This window comes from Oncorhynchus mykiss, chromosome 21 (assembly GCF_013265735.2).
Source record: "Oncorhynchus mykiss isolate Arlee chromosome 21, USDA_OmykA_1.1, whole genome shotgun sequence".
Lineage (NCBI taxonomy): Eukaryota > Metazoa > Chordata > Actinopteri > Salmoniformes > Salmonidae > Oncorhynchus > Oncorhynchus mykiss.
This window is the reverse complement of record NC_048585.1, coordinates 60,323,329-60,344,625: the sequence shown is the minus strand read 5'-3', so window position 1 is coordinate 60,344,625 and position 21,297 is coordinate 60,323,329. Positions and strand designations below refer to the sequence as shown.

The following is a 21,297-nucleotide window of genomic DNA, read 5'->3' as shown; positions in this document are numbered from 1 at the left end:
CTCCCCTCTCCCTGATGCTCTCCCTCCTCATTGTCTCCTCCCCCCTCCCCTCTCCCTGATGCTCTCCCTTCTCATTCTCTCCCCCCTCCTCCCTGATGCTCTCCTTCACTCTTCTCATTCTCTCCTCTCCTCTCCCTGATGCTCTCAATCTCTCTTCTCATTGTCTCCTCCCCTCTCCTTGATGCTCTCCCTCCTCATTGTCTCCTCCCCCCTCCCCTCTCCCTCCTCATTCTCTCCTCCCTCCTCCCTGATGCTCTCCTTCACTCTTCTCATTCTCTCCTCGCTCCTCCCTGATGCTCTCAATCTCTCTTCTCATTGTCTCCTCCCCTCTCCCTGATGCTCTCCCTCCTCATTGTCTCCTCCCTCCTCCCCTCTCCCTGATGCTCTCCCTCTCCTCCCCTCTCCCTGATGCTCTCCCTCCTCGTTGTATCCTCCCTCCTCCCCTCTCCCTGATGCTCTCCCTTCTCATTGGCTCCTCCCCTTTCCCTGATGCTCTCCCCCTCTCTTCTCATTGTCTCATCCCCTCGCCCTGATGCTCTCAATCTCTCTTCTCATTGTCTCCTCCCCTCGCCCTGATGCTCTCAATCTCTCTTCTCATTGTCTCCTCCCTTCTCCCTGATGCTCTCAATCTCTCTTCTCATTGTCTCCTCCCCTCTCCCTGATGCTCTCCCTTCTCATTCTCTCCCCCCTCCTCCCTGATGCTCTCCATCTCTCTTCTCATTGTCTCCTCTCCTCGCCCTGATGCTCTCAATCTCTCTTCTCATTGTCTCCTCCCTTCTCCCTGATGCTCTCAATCTCTCTTCTCATTGTCTCCTCCCCTCTCCCTGATGCTCTCCCTCCTCATTGTCTCCTCCCCCCTCCCCTCTCCCTGATGCTCTCCCTTCTCATTCTCTCCCCCCTCCTCCCTGATGCTCTCCATCTCTCTTCTCATTGTCTCCTCTCCTCGCCCTGATGCTCTCAATCTCTCTTCTCATTGTCTCCTCCCTTCTCCCTGATGCTCTCAATCTCTCTTCTCATTGTCTCCTCCCCTCTCCCTGATGCTCTCCCTCCTCATTGTCTCCTCCCCCCTCCCCTCTCCCTGATGCTCTCCCTTCTCATTCTCTCCCCCCTCCTCCCTGATGCTCTCCTTCACTCTTCTCATTCTCTCCTCTCCTCTCCCTGATGCTCTCAATCTCTCTTCTCATTGTCTCCTCCCCTCCCCCTGATGCTCTCCCTCCTCATTGTCTCCTCCCCCCTCCCTGATGCTCTCCCTTCTCATTGGCTCCTCCCTCCTCCCTGACCCTCTCCCTTCTCATTGGCTCCTCCCCTTTCCCTGATGCTCTCCCTCTCTCTTCTCATTGTCTCATCCCTCCTCTCCCCCCCATCCCTCTCTACCCCCTCTTTCCCCCTTCCCCATCACTCTCCCCCCCCCCCCCCCCCCCCCCCCCCCCCCCCCTTTTCTCTTAGTCAATATTGGGATTTTGGGGTCTCCAACAAGCCTCTATTGCGCATCTAGAAATAGAGAAACCACCACAATATCCATGTAAAATTATCTGATGAGATTATCATTCAATTCTTCACACCAGGACAGGGCAGGTCAAAGAGTTGTTCTAGATAGTTAGAGTTTGTATTGGACATTTCTCGATTTCTCCGGATGCATTCACCGGTGGTTTTCAACTGTGTCGAATGCGCGCTTCGGAGGGAGTTCCAGAACGCAGTTATAAACGGTTGGAGCGCGTCCCGGTTGTCGGCTTGGCTCCGTCTGTCAGTCAGGCGGTCTGTTAGATCCCGGAGAGAGAGAGAGAAAGAGGGGGCTTGATTGAGTAGGGGACGATGATGGCAATAGCGAAGATACCGTGGCTACTTCTCCTCGAGATGGGATTGTACGCCAGTTGTTTCGTTTGTGGAATCGTCACGGCAGCTTCTCTCACTATCACACAGGTAAAGACAGTTAAAAACGTTTGTCTTCTCATGTTAACTTTGCAGACACGGGTAGGCTAATGTTGACATACTGTTTCGACTGGCTGTCTGCTTTGGACTGACTGTTATGTCGCAGTTGAACAAGTTTACTTTGATTTACTTTCCAAGCTGACATTTCTTTATTTGAATCACCAGATAGAATGAGTTTGACTGGGGGAGAATAGTAGCCTAATTTGATGTCTTATGTTTGAATAAGCGTATTATACATTCGGAGAAAGCAGGACTCTGAAAGTGTATGAAACGGGTCATATGACTGACTGCCTCGCTGCTTTCTCCTAATGCTGTACCAGTTTCACCATCCTAATTCTGTACCAGTATGGGTACGGGAAAATAATGCTATAGTCATTCGACCAAGGCAGGGCTTAAAGTGGCAATATGTAACTTTTTCGGGGTGCGACCAAATTCAAATATAAAATGTGAGTTATAAATTCATCGTTCTACTTGAAAGCAAGTCAAATAAGCTGTCCTTCTGTTATCTGTGTGCTATCTCTCTACACTTATTAAGTTCTGCTTTTTGCGTCTTTAACTTTCGGTTTTGAAAAACAAATTCAAACAGCTGAAACAACAGTACTTTTTGGTTACGGAAAATATATTCTCTACGCGACACTGTTATTTTCACGTGAACTGAAATTAGGCGAACTGTTAATAGTTTTAGCAACCAGGAACTGCTGGAGCGATTTCTGCATAGTGCAAGTGTAAGCTATTTAGCCTGGTTCAAGTTCATGTTCAACCTACAATAGCCAACTGGCCACATTCTATAGTGACACATGACCTCTCTTACAAACAGCTTTCATTTGTTCCTAAATTATCAGTCCTGGGAAGTGACGCTAAAGATGTGACACAGTCATGTGTAACTATAGTAACGTGGAACTAAAACCCAAGAGCTCTGAAACAGACATTTATCATGTGACCTGGCTGCAGTCTCCTGGTGTCAAATTATAAACTGCATGCTTTGAGTCAAGAGCAAAATGACCGAGACAGAGAGAGAGAGAGAGAGTCAGAGAGAGAGAGAGTCAGACAGAGAGAGAGAGAGATAGAGACAGAGAGAGAGAGTCAGAGAGAGAGACAGAGAGAGAGACAGAGAGAGTCAGAGAGAGAGAGACAGAGGGAAAGAGAGAGAGAGAGAGAGAGAGAGAGTCAGACAGATAGATAGAGACAGAGAGAGTCAGAGAGAGAGAGAGTCAGAGAGAGAGAGTCAGAGAGAGAGAGTCAGAGAGAGACAGAGGGAAAGAGAGAGAGTCAGAGAGAGAGAGTCAGAGAGAGACAGAGAGAGAGAGAGTCAGAGAGAGAGAGTCAGAGAGAAAGAAAGAGAGAGAGAGAGAGACAGAGAGAGAGAGAGACAGAGAGAGAGTCAGAGAGAGAGAGTCAGAGAGAGAGAGAGTCAGAGACAGAGAGAGAGAGAGAGAGAGAGAGAGGAGGGGCGTTAATTGGGTATGCTAGCTCGACACCAACCATTGAAAATAGGCTACTAAAATCATTCCAATCCCGATTAAAATACAAATGTAGTTAAGAGGTATTAGAAGGACTGACTTGACTTTAGGACCATGCAGACGCCTGGGCGCGGGAGGGAAGGCCATTTGTATGGCTGTCTTTATGGATAGCAGAGATCTGTATGTAATGACGAGATGCTTATGTCTCTGCCCTAACAATATGAGTCATTGTTCCAAAGGAGGGAAGGCATGCAACAAGCTTAGGTCCAAAATAAACCCATAGAAAAGCAATGATGCTTATTTATTATTCCCCTATTGTCTCTGGGGTGAATGTTCAGTCCCCTATTGACTCTGGGGTGAATGTTCAGTCCCCTATTGTCTCTGGGGTGAATGTTCAGTCCCCTATTGACTCTGGGGTGAATGTTCAGTCCCTATTGTCTCTGGGGTGAATGTTCAGTCCCTTGTTGACTCTGGGGTGAATGTTCAGTCCCCTACTGACTCTGGGGTGAATGTTCAGTCCCCTATTGTCTCTGGGGTGAATGTTCAGTCCCTTGTTGACTCTGGGGTGAATGTTCAGTCCCCTACTGACTCTGGGGTGAATGTTCAGTCCCTATTGTCTCTGGGGTGAATGTTCAGTCCCCTATTGTCTCTGGGGTGAATGTTCAGTCCCTATTGTCTCTGGGGTGAATGTTCAGTCCCTATTGTCTCTGGGGTGAATGTTCAGTCCCCTATTGTCTCTGGGGTGAATGTTCAGTCCCCTATTGTCTCTGGGGTGAATGTTCAGTCCCCTATTGTCTCTGGGGTGAATGTTCAGTCCCCTATTGTCTCTGGGGTGAATGTTCAGTCCCCTATTGTCTCTGGGGTGAATGTTCAGTCCCCTATTGTCTCTGGGGTGAATGTTCAGTCCCCTATTGTCTCTGGGGTGAATGTTCAGTCCCCTATTGTCTCTGGGGTGAATGTTCAGTCCCCTATTGACTCTGGGGTGAATGTTCAGTCCCCTATTGTCTCTGGGGTGAATGTTCAGTCCCTATTGTCTCTGGGGTGAATGTTCAGTCCCTATTGTCTCTGGGGTGAATGTTCAGTCCCCTATTGTCTCTGGGGTGAATGTTCAGTCCCCTATTGTCTCTGGGGTGAATGTTCAGTCCCCTATTGTCTCTGGGGTGAATGTTCAGTCCCCTATTGACTCTGGGGTGAATGTTCAGTCCCCTATTGTCTCTGGGGTGAATGTTCAGTCCCCTATTGACTCTGGGGTGAATGTTCAGTCCCCTATTGTCTCTGGGGTGAATGTTCAGTCCCTTGTTGACTCTGGGGTGAATGTTCAGTCCCCTATTGTCTCTGGGGTGAATGTTCAGTCCCCTATTGTCTCTGGGGTGAATGTTCAGTCCCCTATTGTCTCTGGGGTGAATGTTCAGTCCCCTATTGTCTCTGGGGTGAATGTTCAGTCCCCTATTGACTCTGGGGTGAATGTTCAGTCCCCTATTGTCTCTGGGGTGAATGTTCAGTTCCTTGTTGACTCTGGGGTGAATGTTCAGTCCCCTACTGACTCTGGGGTGAATGTTCAGTCCCCTATTGTCTCTGGGGTGAATGTTCAGTCCCCTATTGTCTCTGGGGTGAATGTTCAGTCCCCTATTGTCTCTGGGGTGAATGTTCAGTCCCCTACTGACTCTGGGGTGAATGTTCAGTCCCCTATTGTCTCTGGGGTGAATGTTCAGTCCCTATTGTCTCTGGGGTGAATGTTCAGTCCCCTATTGTCTCTGGGGTGAATGTTCAGTCCCCTATTGTCTCTGGGGTGAATGTTCAGTCCCCTATTGTCTCTGGGGTGAATGTTCAGTCCCCTATTGTCTCTGGGGTGAATGTTCAGTCCCCTATTGTCTCTGGGGTGAATGTTCAGTCCCCTATTGTCTCTGGGGTGAATGTTCAGTCCCCTATTGTCTCTAGGGTGAATGTTCAGTCCCCTATTGTCTCTGGGGTGAATGTTCAGTCCCCTATTGTCTCTGGGGTGAATGTTCAGTCCCCTACTGACTCTGGGGTGAATGGTGCCACAGCAACAAAGGTGATAATGGCTGGAGTCAATTTTGCTGTTCCTCACAGCATGGTAAAACCTTTGAACTAAATGTATAAATTCACTAATTAAGCTTTGCCATTCCGTGGTTTAGCTGAAATGATGCCCCTGAGAGAGAGACACACAGACAGACAGACAGACAGACAGACAGACAGACAGACAGGAAGACGGACAGAGAGTTCTTTGAAGCACTATGACAGGTCATGTTGTCAATCTTGTGGATTTTCAGTACATTTAAACTAACAATGGCTGGTGATCTCTCTCCCTCCCTACCCCCCCCCCCCCCCCCCCCCCTCCCCCTCCCCCTCCTCTCTGTCCAGGGGAGTTTCAGTGGTCTCTGTATCCTGTATGGGACAGTAAATCACAACTCGTCATCAGACTCCCTATTGGTCCAGACCTCCAGCTCTCCCTCGCTCTGTTACTTTGTCTCTGCCATCTCAGTGTGTGTAGCAGTGTTCTGTTTCTCTATATCACTGTACTGGATATATACATGCTGTCTGGATGGAGGGGTTAACAGGTGAGTGTTTCTCAACATATCACTGTACATGTCTATCTATATACAGTGCATTCGGGAAAGTATTCAGACCCCTTGACCTTTTCCTTATTTTGTTAGGTTACAACCTTATTCTAAAATGGATTCAATTGCTCCCCCCCCCATCAATCTACACACAATATAATGACCAAGCAAAAACAGGATTTTAGAGATGTGTGTTAAAAAAAACTGAAATATCACATTTACATAAGTATTCAGACCCTTGTACTCAGTACTTTGTTAAAGCACCATTGGCAGCGATTACAGCCTCGAATCTTCTTGGGTAGGACGCTACAAGCTCGGCACACATTTTTCTCTGCATATCCTCTCAAGCTCTGTCAGGTTGGTTGGATAGCAAAGCTATTTTCAGGTCTCTCCAGAGATGTTCGATCGGGTTCAAGTCCAGGCTCTAGCTGGGCCCCTCGAGGACATTCAGAGACTCCTGCGCTGTCTTGGCTGTGTGCTTTGGCTGTGTTTCTTCAGACCAGAGAATCTTGTTTCTCGTAGTCTGAGAGTCTTTGGGTGTATTTTGGAAAACTCCAAGCAGGCTGCCATGTGCCTTTTACTGAGGAGTGGCTTGTGCAACATTCCGCAATGTCTGTCTAACCTTTCGACCTGTATGTGTGTGTGTGTGTCCGTCATTCGTGTGTGTGTTTCCGTATTGGGGTGTGTGTGTGTGTGTGTTTCCGTATGGGGTGTGTGTGTGTTTCCGTATGGGGTGTGTGTGTGTGTGTTTCCGTATGGTGTGTGTGTTTCCGTATGGTGTGTGTGTGTGTTTCCGTATGGTGTGTGTGTGTGTTTCCGAATGGTGTGTGTGTGTGTTTCTGTATGGTGTGTGTTTCCGTATGGTGTGTGTGTGTGTTTCTGTGTGTGTGTGTTTCTGTATGGTGTGTGTGTGTGTGTGTGTGTGTGTGTGTGTGTGTGTGTGTGTGTGTGTGTGTGTGTGTGTGTGTGTGTGTGTGTCTGTATGGTGTGTGTGTCTGTATGGTGTGTGTGTCTGTATGGTGTGTGTTTCTGTATGGTGTGTGTGTGTGTTTCTGTATGGTGTGTGTGTTTCTGTATGGTGTGTGTGTTTCTGTGTGTGTGTGTGTTTATGTATGGTGTGTGTGTGTGTTTCTGTATGGTGTGTGTGTTTCTGTGTGTGTTTTTCTGTATGGTGTGTGTGTGTGTGTGTGTGTGTGTGTGTGTGTGTTTCCAGAGAGCGTCTATGGCTCAACGTGACCCTGGTGGTGTGTGGCGTGTTTCTCTTCTTCCTCCTGCTGACGGGCTGTGTGTTGAAAAGAGGAAGAGACTCTCTGTGTGACTCTGTCCTACACGCTGTCCCCAACATCACCAGGTACCATACACATCTACCTAAACTTGTATTAGCAGTAGCTTTTCTTCATATAAAATCTCTAAATGGTTTGTGAGTACTGCTACTACCAATACGACTCTAAATGGTTTGTGGGTCCTGCTACTACCAATACGACTCTAAATGGTTTGTGGGTACTGCTACTACCAATACGACTCTAAATGGTTTGTGAGTACTGCTGCTACCAATACGACTCTAAATGGTTTGTGGGTACTGCTACTACCAATACGACTCTAAATGGTTTGTGGGTACTGCTGCTACCAATACGACTCTAAATGGTTTGTGGGTACTGCTGCTACCAATACGACTCTAAATGGTTTGTGGGTACTGCTGCTACCAATACGACTCTAAATGGTTTGTGGGTACTGCTACTACCAATACGACTCTAAATGGTTTGTGAGTACTGCTACTACCAATACGGCTCTAAATGGTTTGTGGGTACTGCTACTACCAATACGACTCTAAATGGTTTGTGGGTACTGCTACTACCAATACAACTCTAAATGGTTTGTGGGTACTGCTACTACCAATACAACTCTAAATGGTTTGTGGGTACTGCAACTACCAATACGACTCTAAATGGTTTGTGGGTCCTGCTACTACCAATACGACTCTAAATGGTTTGTGGGTCCTGCTACTACCAATACGACTCTAAATGGTTTGTGGGTACTGCTACTACCAATACGACTCTAAATGGTTTGTGGGTACTGCTACTACCAATACGACTCTAAATGGTTTGTGGGTACTACCACCAATACGACTCCAAATGGTTTGTGGGTACTGCTGCTACCAATACGACTCTAAATGGTTTGTGGGTACTGCTACTACCAATACGACTCTAAATGGTTTGTGAGTACTGCTACTACCAATACGACTCTAAATGGTTTGTGGGTACTACCACCAATACGACTCTAAATGGTTTGTGGGTACTGATGCTACCAATACGACTCTAAATGGTTTGTGGGTACTGCTACTACCAATACGACTCTAAATGGTTTGTGGGTCCTGCTACTACCAATACGACTCTAAATGGTTTGTGGGTACTACCACCAATACGACTCTAAATGGTTTGTGGGTACTGCTGCTACCAATACGACTCTAAATGGTTTGTGGGTACTGCCACCAATACGACTCTAAATGGTTTGTGAGTACTGCTACTACCAATACGACTCTAAATGGTTTGTGGGTCCTGCTACTACCAATACGACTCTAAATGGTTTGTGGGTACTGCCACCAATACGACTCTAAATGGTTTGTGGGTACTGCTGCTACCAATACGACTCTAAATGGTTTGTGGGTACTGCTACTACCAATACGACTCTAAATGGTTTGTGGGTCCTGCTACTACCAATACGACTCTAAATGGTTTGTGGGTACTACCACCAATACGACTCTAAATGGTTTGTGGGTACTGCTGCTACCAATACGACTCTAAATGGTTTGTGGGTACTGCTACTACCAATACGACTCTAAATGGTTTGTGGGTACTGCTACTACCAATACGACTCTAAATGGTTTGTGAGTACTGCTACTACCAATACGACTCTAAATGGTTTGTGGGTACTGCTACTACCAATACGACTCTAAATGGTTTGTGGGTCCTGCTACTACCAATACGACTCTAAATGGTTTGTGGGTACTACCACCAATACAACTCTAAATGGTTTGTGGGTACTGCTGCTACCAATACGACTCTAAATGGTTTGTGGGTACTGCTACTACCAATACGACTCTAAATGGTTTGTGGGTACTGCTACTACCAATACGACTCTAAATGGTTTGTGAGTACTGCTACTACCAATACGACTCTAAATGGTTTGTGGGTACTGCTACTACCAATACGACTCTAAATGGTTTGTGAGTACTGCTACTACCAATACGACTCTAAATGGTTTGTGGGTACTGCTACTACCAATACGACTCTAAATGGTTTGTGAGTACTGCTACTACCAATACGACTCTAAATGGTTTATGAGTACTGCTACTACCAATACGACTCTAAATGGTTTGTGGGTACTGCTACTACCAATACGACTCTAAATGGTTTATGAGTACTGCCACCAATACGACTCTAAATGGTTTGTGGGTACTGCTACTACCAATAAGACTCTAAATGGTTTGTGGGTACTGCTACTACCAATACGACTCTAAATGGTTTGTGAGTACTGCTACTACCAATACGACTCTAAATGGTTTGTGGGTACTGCTACTACCAATACGACTCTAAATGGTTTGTGAGTACTGCTACTACCATTACGACTCTAAATGGTTTGTGAGTACTGCTACTACCAATACGACTCTAAATGGTTTGTGGGTACTGCTACTACCAATACGACTCTAAATGGTTTGTGGGTACTGCTACTACCAATACGACTCTAAATGGTTTGTGAGTACTGCTACTACCAATACGACTCTAAATGGTTTGTGGGTACTGCTACTACCAATACGACTCTAAATGGTTTATGAGTACTGCCACCAATACGACTCTAAATGGTTTGTGAGTACTGCTACTACCAATACGACTCTAAATGGTTTATGAGTACTGCCACCAATACGACTCTAAATGGTTTGTGAGTACTGCTACTACCAATACGACTCTAAATGGTTTGTGAGTACTGCTACTACAAATACGACTCTAAATGGTTTGTGGGTACTGCCACCAATACGACTCTAAATGGTTTGTGAGTACTGCTACTACCAATACGACTCTAAATGGGTTGTGTGGACAGTAGTTTTGTGTGGACAGTAGTTTTGTGTGGACAGTCGTTTTGCGGGCAGGAGTGTGTAAACCTGGATGTTTGTAAAGTGTGTAAACATTCCTATTGCAAATTAATGAATTCTGGATTTTCTCCCTCTATCTAGCTGTGAAGAGGCTCAGTCTAGGACCTGGATCAGTCCTTACACTGGAACACAGTTCTACACTGGACTGTACAATGCTGGGGTCAGTATTAACAGAGTTCTACACTGGACTGTACAGGTCTGGGGTCAGTATTAACAGAGTTCTACACTGGACTGTACAGGTCTGGGGTCAGTATTAGAGTTCTACACTGGACTGTACAGGTCTGGGGTCAGTATTAACAGAGTTATACACTGGACTGTACAGGTCTGGGGTCAGTATTAGAGTTATACACTGGACTGTACAGGTCTGGGGTCAGTATTAGAGTTCTACACTGGACTGTACAGGTCTGGGGTCAGTATTAACAGAGTTATACACTGGACTGTACAGGTCTGGGGTCAGTATTAGAGTTATACACTGGACTGTACAGGTCTGGGGTCAGTATTAACAGACTTATCTGACATCATCACCCCCCCCTCGTCTTCTTCTTCTCTCTCTCCAGACTGCGGTGTGGGTTAACTTCTTTTTCTGGATTCTGATTGGCGTGCTGGTAGTGATCCAGAGAGGTCAAGGGTCCGAGTTTAGAATGACGGCGGCCGACCCCTTAGCCACGCCCTCTGAGACAGAACCTTTCTTCCCACGCCAGGCCCGGCCCCAGTGACTCATAACCGTCTCGCCTTACGACCTGTTGGCTAGACACATGTGGAGACACGCACACACACACACACTCCTCACTGTCTGACCTGTTAGTAGAGAATGAATGAACCTCACCCTATGTATGTTTGAGAGAGTCCTCCTCACACACACACACACACACACACACACACACTCCTGGGGTCAGTGTCTATGCGGATCTCTGGTTCTGAGTACTGCGCCCCAGTGAAGCAGAGATGGCCTAGCTGATTTAAGGCAGCATCTGTCTCTTCAAGGATATAACAAGAATATACTAATGGTAACACGTAGAGCCACTGTAGCTTTCTCTGTGGTCACTCCATCCAGTGCCTTGCACTGTGTGTGTGTGTGTGTGTGTGTGTGTGTGTGTGTGTGTGTGTGTGTGTGTGTGTGTGTGTGTGCGAGACTCCCACTACGGACCACTGCCAAACCAAGGCGACTGGACCACAGTCAGCTTTCAGCAATGTCACACTGTCCTCCAGACAGACCTTATAATGCCTTACTGACCACTGACACAAAGCAACCAGTTTGTTACAGCGTTCGCTTTCTGCCTGCACTTACTTAGATAGTTTTTTTTAATTATTATTATTAAAAACCAAAAACATGTATTTTAGTTTGAGTGAATGAATTATTGTTGCCATTGCTGATACTGTATTGTTGAATCTTTTTACAGAACTTTATGAAAACAGGTATCGACCATCCAATAAAGATACATTTTTTTATTTGTCAGCTATTCTTAATTCTTTCAATCGTTTTTGTTCTATATTTCATTCTGGGTTGGGCAACCTTAGTGCTGCTGTAGAGTTCAAGGGTGTACAGGCTTTTTTTTTATCTAGATAGGAGATTTGATTGGACAGATTTGGAATCATACTGTGTAGACAGGAGATTTGATTGGACAGATTTGGAATCATACTGTGTAGACAGGAGATTTGATTGGACAGATTTGGAATCATACTGTGTAGACAGGAGATCTGACTGGGCAGATTGGGAATCATACTGTGTAGACAGGAGATCTGATTGGACAGATTTGGAATCATACTGTGTAGACAGGAGATCTGACTGGGCAGATTGGGAATCATACTGTGTAGACAGGAGATCTGATTGGACAGATTGGGAATCATACTGTGTAGACAGGAGATTTGATTGGACAGATTTGGAATCATACTGTGCAGGCAGGAGATCTGACTGGGCAGATTGGGAATCATACTGTGTAGACAGGAGATCTGACTGGGCAGATTGGGAATCATACTGTGTAGACAGGAGATCTGATTGGACAGATTGGGAATCATACTGTGTAGACAGGAGATTTGATTGGACAGATTTGGAATCATACTGTGCAGGCAGGAGATCTGACTGGGCAGATTGGGAATCATACTGTGTAGACAGGAGATCTGACTGGGCAGATTGGGAATCATACTGTGCAGGCAGGAGATCTGACTGGGCAGATTGGGAATCATACTGTGTAGACAGGAGATCTGACTGGGCAGATTGGGAATCATACTGTGCAGGCAGGAGATCTGACTGGGCAGATTGGGAATCATACTGTGTAGACAGGAGATCTGACTGGGCAGATTGGGAATCATACTGTGCAGGCAGGAGATCTGACTGGGCAGATTGGGAATCATACTGTGTAGACAGGAGATCTGATTGGACAGATTTGGAATCATACTGTGCAGGCAGGAGATTTGATTGGACAGATTGGGAATCATACTGTGTAGACAGGAGATCTGACTGGGCAGATTGGGAATCATACTGTGTAGACAGGAGATTTGATTGGACAGATTGGGAATCATACTGTGTAGACAGGAGATTTGATTGGGCAGATTGGGAATCATACTGTGTAGACAGGAGATCTGACTGGGCAGATTGGGAATCATACTGTGTAGACAGGAGATTTGATTGGACAGATTGGGAATCATACTGTGCAGGCAGGAGATCTGACTGGGCAGATTGGGAATCATACTGTGTAGACAGGAGATTATCCGATGATAGTCTCGGTAATGTGTTTTCGGACCTTCCCTTGGTCGTATTCTCGCGGGACAGAAACCTCAGAGACCAATTGGTACACTCTGATTTACCACCCCAAGATATTCCTGAACAACGTCTATTTGCGCCCCTACTGGATGGAAATTACAAATGTAATGGCTGTGCTCAATGCAATGGCACTTATAAATGTAGATCCTTCAAACACCCACAAACAGGGAAACAGATCCCAATCAAAGGCGTTATTACGTGCTCCACGAAGGCAGTTATTTATCTTATAACTTGTCCTTGTGGCAAAAATTATGTAGGTAAAACAAAGTGTGAATTAAAAGTCCGTATCTCAGAGCATCGTAGCAACATTAGATGTAAAAACTTTACTTATCCAGTTGCGGCCCACTTCTTGGAGGCAGGCCACTCGATTTCGTCTCTGCGTTATATTGGCATCGAACATGTCACCCTCCCTAGGAGAGGGGGTGACCTTGATCATTTATTGTTAAAACGAGAGGCTGCCTGGATCTTTAATTTAAAGACCCTTGCGCCCTTCGGGGTCTCAACGTAGACTTTGATCTGAAGACATTCTTGTGATTATTGTAACTTTGCCATTGTAATTGTTTGTAAGCTTGTGTAGTCAAATTAATCTATGATCGTATGCTATCCATTTGTTGTTTGTGAACTGTTCTTTGTATGACATTTTAATATTTGATTATTAACCAATGATATTAGGCCACTCTTGACCATGATTACAGACACCTGTGTCTTTTGACACTATATAAACGAGTTATCCCGCAGTGTTTGTGATTATACCCTGATGAAGACAGCATGGCTGTCAAAACGTTGGTAATTACATTTTTGCATCTGAGCTCCTCTTTTATTTTCAAGGAGATCTGATTGGACAGATTGTGGAGGGTCTAAGGCCTAATTAGCCCCTCTGATAGCCCCTTCAACCGAGTCAGCAAGACTTCAGAGCGAAGTGCTATCCCGACACGCACTGCGATATGTTCGGCGTTTGAGCATTTTCATCTAAAACAATGGAGAGACATTACACATTTTATATGCCGTGTGCAGTTGTTTGTCTGATTTAGAGACTTGACACATGTAGCAGACAAAATACTTACCAAATGAAAATGTTTAACTGTCACTGAGGTGTATACCTTGTAAAACGAGAACAGATTAGGATTGAATGGCGGGAACCCGGTTACCGAGATTTACCGCCCCAAAACCACTCCATTTCCCAGGTTAAATAACCGCGAGAAACTGGAAAATTATAATACATTATTTATATGAACAGCGTGGCGTGAAATGGAACTGCTAAATTATATGCAATGTCTAAATCTGTCTTCTCCCATGTCTGCGTGATAAATCAACGTTTAGGGTGGGGTACACAGCCCATCTCAGTATGGAGCGCATTTTCACAATGCATGTGTAGACCTATCATCTCATCATTGTAACTTGTTGTATTGTGACAGGTTGGCCGACATTTTCTGCAGCCATTTTTTTTTAATTGTAAAGATTGTTAATTATTTTTCTATTGCAGCTGCAGTTTTAAAACTAAAAATCGCTCGAATTTCTTTGATAGATAATCCTGTTCTAGATCGATTTATAGTCCTATACAGTGCCGATTTTAGCATGACAAGCTTGGTGGGGCAAACTCAAAAATGTTTTGGGGGATGCCAGCAAAACCACTACACAACACAACACTAAACGATACAGTAACTGCACTAGAACGGTGACAAACTGTTAGGGCCTACAAAAAGCAGGTCCCAACAGCGGAGTGATCTTCAGGTCGGAGCTCTAGAAAGAGGCAGAGTTGGATGACCAATCAAAACGTATTTTCCTCACGGAAGTCTGAGATTTCCCAGTTCCAGTTGTTTTGAACGCGGCAGAAGTAATGCTGAATTGACAGAGACCCTCAAACCCAGACTTGGACCACACAACAACTCCACTGAATAGCAGGCTATTGATTGTTTTGCAATTATTGCTGTTAGCCACTGATTCCTTCCAAACAACTCATTGTTGAATTTGTGATTTTCAACTTGTTGTGTAACCAACCATCCAATGGCCGATGAGCACCGCTACATTTTATCTATAATTTCTCTTCGTATGACAAGAATTGAAAAGGATTTGTCAGTAGATTGCCGACTTCATTCAATGATGATGACTGCTTGTCTAGCTTGCTAGCTAAGACTTTGAAGTTGACATGATCAGCCCAATCAAAGCTACGGTAGATATAACGTGATGTGACATCACTTTATCTGTGGCCAATGACCTTGAGCCTTCTTGGCTGGGCACTTCTAATGTAACTCTATGGCAGCACCCAAGGAGCTTGAATTTTCTAGCTCTACCTGTAGAACATTTCGTGGTGAAGTAGTGTCCCCATGAGTGACAGAACACTGAGCCAATCACAGCGCAAACTAGAGAACATTACCAAACCCTACACTCCGTATTTTCCTCTGGCTGCACCACCACCACCACAGAAAGCACTGAACTTGGCTGAAACATATGCATTTTGGAGCTGCTTTACTCAAGAAAGAAAAGTAGAGACCATGTTTGTATGCGGCTTTATTCATTATTATTTTTTAGATTGTTTGCAAACTGATATGTGACACGTATTAATGGCAAAATAACTAAACAGGGTGGGCTCAAAACAGGTGCCCTGATTGACAGGTCGCCACTGGCCCTATATAGATGTCCGAGCCATATGTAAACAATAAGTAGATGTCCTAACCGACTTGCCATAACTATAGTTGGTTAACAATACATTTGTGGAGTGGTTGAAAAACAAGTTTTAATGACTCCAACCTAAGTGTATGTTAACTTCCGACTTTTTATACAGTATATATATCCAGTTGAATTTGGACGTTTACATATACCTTAGCCAAATACATTTAAACTTAGTTTTTCATAATTCCTGACATTTAATCCTAGTAGAAATTCCCTGTTTTAGGTCAGTTAGGATCACCACTTTATATTAAGAATGTGAAATGTCAGAATAATAGTAGAGAGAATGATTTATTTCAGCTTTCATTTCTTTCATCATATTCCCAGTGGGTCAGAAGTTTACATACACTCAATTAGTATTTGGTAGCATTGCCTTTAAAGTGTTTAAATTGGGTCAAACGTTTCGGGTAGCCTTCCACAAGCTTCAGCCAAGAGTTGGGTGAATTTTGGCCCATTCCTCCTGACAGAGCTGGTGTAACTGAGTCAGGTTTGTAGGCCTCCTTGCTCGCACACACTTTTTCAGTTCTGCCCACAAATGTTCTATAGGATTGAGGTCAGGGCTTTGTGATGGCCACTCCAATACCTTGACTTTGTTGTCCTTAAGCCATTTTGCCAAAACTTTGGAAGTATGCTTGGGGTCATTGTCCATTTGGAAGACCCATTTGCGACCAAGCTTTAACTGATGTCTTGAGATGTTGCTTCAATATATCCACATCATTTTCCTACCTCATGATGCCATCTATTTTGTGAAGTGCACCAGTCCCTCCTGCAGCAAAGCACCCCCACAACATGATGCTGCCACCCCCGTGCTTCACGGTTGGGATGGTGTTTTTCAGCTTGCAAGCCTCCCCCTTTTTCCTCCAAACATGACGATGGTCATTATGGCCAAACAGTTCTATTTTTGTTTCATCAGACCAGAGGACATTTCTCCAAAAAGTACGATCTTTGTCCCCATGTGCAGTTGCAAACTGTAGTCTGACTTTTTTTATGGCGGTTTTGGAGCAGTGGCTTCTTCCTTGCCGAGCGGCCTTTCAGGTTATGTCGATATTGGACTCGTTTTACTGTGGATATAGATACTTTTGTACTTGTTTTCCTCCAGCATCTTCACAAGGTCCTTTGCTGTTGTTCTGGGATTGATTTGCACTTTTCACACCAAAGTACGATCATCTCTAGGAGACAGAATGCATCTCCTTCCTGAGGGGTATGACGGCTGGTGTCCCATGGTGTTTATACTTGCATACTATTGTTTGTTCAGATGAACGTGGTACCTTCAGGCGTTTGGAAATTGCTCCCAAGGATGAACCAGACTTGTGGAGGTCTACCATTTTTTTCTGAGGTCTTGGCTGATTTCTTTAGATTTTCCCATGAAGTCAAGCAAAGAGGTTCTGAGTTTGAAGGTAGGCCTTGAAATACATCCACAGGTACACCTCCAATTGACGTCAATTAGCCTATCAATTAGCCTATCAGAAGCTTCTAAAGCCATGGCATCATTTTCTGGAATTTTCCAAGCTGTTTAAAGGCACATTCAACTTAGTGTATGTTGACTTCTGACCAACTGGAATTGTGATACAGTGAATTATAAGTGAAATAATCTGTCTGTAAACAATTGTTGGAAAAATTACTTTAAGAAATTTGTAGAGTGGTTGAAAAACGAGTTTTAATGACTCCAACCTAAGTGTATGTAAACATCCGACTTCAACTGTGTCCTATATATATATATCTCCTATATATATATTGATGTCCTAGCCCTATATACATTAATTATAGATGTCCTAGCCCTAAATACATATATTTATATATAATGTCCTAGCCTACCTCTTTCAGGTAATACATTCAATTCAGCATTAGCCTTATATTATATTATAGCCTTATATATATGTTAATTAATGACGGATTATGTCTAATAAGCTTCTAATTTATAGCTTCTGTCTCTTGCGTAATACCCAAGCGCCTGAGCTCCGCTCACCTCCCCTTTAAAAAAACGTTCCTTAGCTCTTGGTCCCATGCAGGAAAAACTAGAATAGCTTTTTGGGTATTATTATTTTTTTTTAGCATTTCTTATACCAATAGAAGGATCCTTCTTTTCTGTTGAATGTTACATACAGCAGCCAATAGAACTCGCGGGTTTGAAAGAAGCGCAAATGACCGATGACGATAGGCTATAGCAGTTATTTATTCAGACCCATAAACATTCAATCTCCGTGAAGAGAATTGAGGGCTAACATATAGCTAGCATAATAACTGCTTATGAAGAATAAAGTCTATTGTTTAGGGACAGAAGATAGATAGCGTTAGAGAACAGGAGACATTTTTTTTTTACATTTTAACTGCTAAGTTTACCATCCCGGGTCTCTGTCGGGGCTTTGTTATCCAGCGTTCTTATTTTCTCAATCTCCTTCTCTCCCCTCCTCCTTCTCTCCCCTCCTCCTTCTCTCCCCTCCTCCTTCTCTCCCCTCCTCCATCTCTCCCCTCCTTTCCCTTTAGAGTGTCTTGCTGAGTTTGCGGAGCATTCTATCACTGGCCTCCATCTGAGCCTTGCTGTCCAGAAGTTGTTCTAGCTGTCTTCTCATCTGAGCCATGTCCAGCTGGGTGGCTTGACACTGTTAATAAATCAATCAATCAAAAATCAATCAATCAACCAAACGTCAATCAGTCTACCTAAATAATCTACGCATCCAGCCATACCTCACCTGTTCTCTCAAGCACGCCGACTCCTCCCGCAGTGCGGCGGCGGCCACGGCTAGCTGCTCACTACGCTCCCGACACTGGGACTGCATCTTCACTGCGTCTGTTAAGAGGGACTCGACGCTCACTGCTACGGAGTCACACTGGTCCTTAGACATGGTGGCGATGGTGATGGGTGGTCTATATAGGTGGAGAGAGGGACGAATGGGAGGGATTTAGAGACTGGTCCTTTGACATGGTGGTGATGGTGATGGGTGGTCTATATAGGTGGAGAGAGGGACGGATGGGAGGGATTTAGAGACTGGTCCTTTGACATGGTGATGGTGATGGGTGGTCTATATAGGTGGAGAGAGGGACGGGTGGGAGGGATTTAGAGACTGGTCCTTTGACATGGTGATGGTGATGGGTGGTCTATATAGGTGGAGAGAGGGACGGGTGGGAGGGATTTAGAGACTGGTCCTTTGACATGGTGATGGTGATGGGTGGTCTATATAGGTGGGGAGAGGGACGGATGGGAGGGATTTAGAGACTGGTCCTTTGACATGGTGATGGTGATGGGTGGTCTATATAGGTGGAGAGAGGGACGGAAGGAGAGAGAAAGTAGAAGAATTTGTGTCTGAAAAGCTTTAAAATGTACATATGTCTAATGCTCCTCTCTTTAAACACTGGACACTCACTCAAACACTGGAGGGCTGGGGCCCGTACGGCCAGAGTTTAGCCCGGCATCTGAAGATTACAGGGGCTTGCCTGCCTGTCTGTCTGTGTGTGTGAGTATCGTGATGAGACATAGACAGCCGGGCCACCCCCTATAACCTGTGCGCAAACAAGGTCAAGGTGTGTGTGAGTGGAACTCTACAAACAGTCACGCTAACCTATAGGTACCGCGGGACTCTACAAACAGTCACGCTAACCTATAGGTACCGCGGGACTCTACAGTCATGCTAACCTATTGGTACCGCTGGACTCTACAGTCATGCTAACCTATAGGTACCGCGGGACTCTACAGTCATGCTAACCTATAGGTACCGCGGGACTCTACAGTCATGCTAACCTATAGCTACCGCGGGACTCTACAGTCATGCTAACCTATAAGTACCGCGGGACTCTACAGTCATGCTAACCTATAGGTACCACGGGACTCTACAGTCATGCTAACCTATAAGTACCGCGGGACTCTACAGTCATGCTAACCTATAGGTACCGCGGGACTCTACAGTCATGCTAACCTATTGGTACCGCTGGACTCTACAGTCATGCTAACCTATAGCTACCGCGGGACTCTACAGTCATGCTAACCTATTGGTACCGCTGGACTCTACAGTCATGCTAACCTATAGGTACCGCTGGACTCTACAGTCATGCTAACCTATTGGTACCGCTGGACTCTACGGTCATGCTAACCTATAGGTACCGCGGGACTCTACAGTCATGCTAACCTATAGGTACCGCGGGACTCTACAGTCATGCTAACCTATAGCTACCGCGGGACTCTACAGTCATGCTAACCTATAAGTACCGCGGGACTCTACAGTCATGCTAACCTATAGGTACCGCTGGACTCTACAGTCATGCTAACCTATTGGTACCGCTGGACTCTACAGTCATGCTAACCTATAGGTACCGCGGGACTCTACAGTCATGCTAACCTATAGGTACCGCGGGACTCTACAGTCATGCTAACCTATTGGTACCGCTGGACTCTACAGTCGTGCAACCTATAGGTACCGCGGGACTCTACAGTCATGCTAACCTATAGGTACCGCGGGACTCTACAGTCATGCTAACCTATTGGTACCGCTGGACTCTACAGTCATGCTAACCTATAGGTACCGCGGGACTCTACAGTCATGCTAACCTATAGGTACCGCGGGACTCTACAGTCATGCTAACCTATTGGTACCGCTGGACTCTACAGTCATGCTAACCTATAGGTACCGCGGGACTCTACAGTCATGCTAACCTATAGGTACCGCTGGACTCTACAGTCATGCTAACCTATAGGTACCGCTGGACTCTACAGTCATGCTAACCTATAGGTACCACTGGACTCTACAGTCATGCTAACCTATAGGTACCGCGGGACTCTACAGTCATGCTAACCTATAGGTACCGCTGGACTCTACAGTCATGCTAACCTATAGGTACCACTGGACTCTACAGTCATGCTAACCTATAGGTACCGCGGGACTCTACAGTCATGCTAACCTATAGGTACCGCTGGACTCTACAGTCATGCTAACCTATAGGTACCGCGGGACTCTACAGTCATGCTAACCTATAGGTACCACTGGACTCTACAGTCATGCTAACCTATAGGTACCGCTGGACTCTACAGTCATGCTAACCTATAGGTACCACTGGACTCTACAGTCATGCTAACCTATAGGTACCGCTGGACTCTACAGTCACGCTAACCTATAGGTACCACTGGACTCTACAGTCATGCTAACCTATAGGTACCGCGGGACTCTACAGTCATGCTAACCTATAGGTACCGCTGGACTCTACAGTCATGCTAACCTATAGGTACCGCGGGACTCTACAGTCATGCTAACCTATAGGTACCGCGGGACTCTACAGTCATGCTAACCTATAGGTACCGCTGGACTCTACAGTCATGCTAACCTATAGGTACCGCTGGACTCTACAGTCATGCTAACCTATAGGTACCGCTGGACTCTACAGTCATGCTAACCTATAGGTACCGCGGGACTCTACAGTCATGCTAACCTATAGGTACCGCTGGACTCTACAGTCATGCTAACCTATAGGTACCGCTGGACTCTACAGTCATGCTAACCTATAGGTACCGCGGGACTCTACAGTCATCCTAACCTATAGGTACCGCGGGACTCTACAGTCATGCTAACCTATAGGTACCGCTGGACTCTACAGTCATGCTAACCTATAGGTACCGCTGGACTCTACAGTCATGCTAACCTATAGGTACCGCGGGACTCTACAGTCATGCTAACCTATAGGTACCGCGGGACTCTACAGTCATGCTAACCTATAGGTACCGCGGGACTCTACAGTCATGCTAACCTATAGGTACCGCTGGACTCTACA

At 45.5% G+C, this 21,297-nt stretch overlaps 1 protein-coding gene across 1 annotated transcript; it reads left to right on the top strand.

The window, feature by feature from the left end:
- Nucleotides 1-1,463: 1,463 nt before the first annotated feature.
- Nucleotides 1,464-11,571, top strand: LOC110500796 (transmembrane protein 179B). The gene is made up of 5 exons (XM_036958315.1): nucleotides 1,464-1,920; nucleotides 5,772-5,968; nucleotides 7,182-7,319; nucleotides 10,197-10,275; nucleotides 10,673-11,571. Exons 1-5 carry the CDS (start codon nucleotides 1,813-1,815, stop codon nucleotides 10,829-10,831), a joined length of 681 nt encoding a protein of 226 aa, XP_036814210.1. The 5' UTR covers nucleotides 1,464-1,812; the 3' UTR covers nucleotides 10,832-11,571.
- Nucleotides 11,572-21,297: the final 9,726 nt, after the last annotated feature.

Coding starts and splice junctions, on each gene's coding strand:
- LOC110500796 (XM_036958315.1), top strand. CDS start 1,813: ATGATGGCAATAGCGAAGATACCGTGGCTACTTCTCCTCGAGATGGGA. Junction 5,969..7,181: donor CTGGATGGAGGGGTTAACAG/GTGAGTGTTTCT, acceptor GTGTGTTTCCAG/AGAGCGTCTATGGCTCAACG. Junction 7,320..10,196: donor GCTGTCCCCAACATCACCAG/GTACCATACACA, acceptor CCCTCTATCTAG/CTGTGAAGAGGCTCAGTCTA.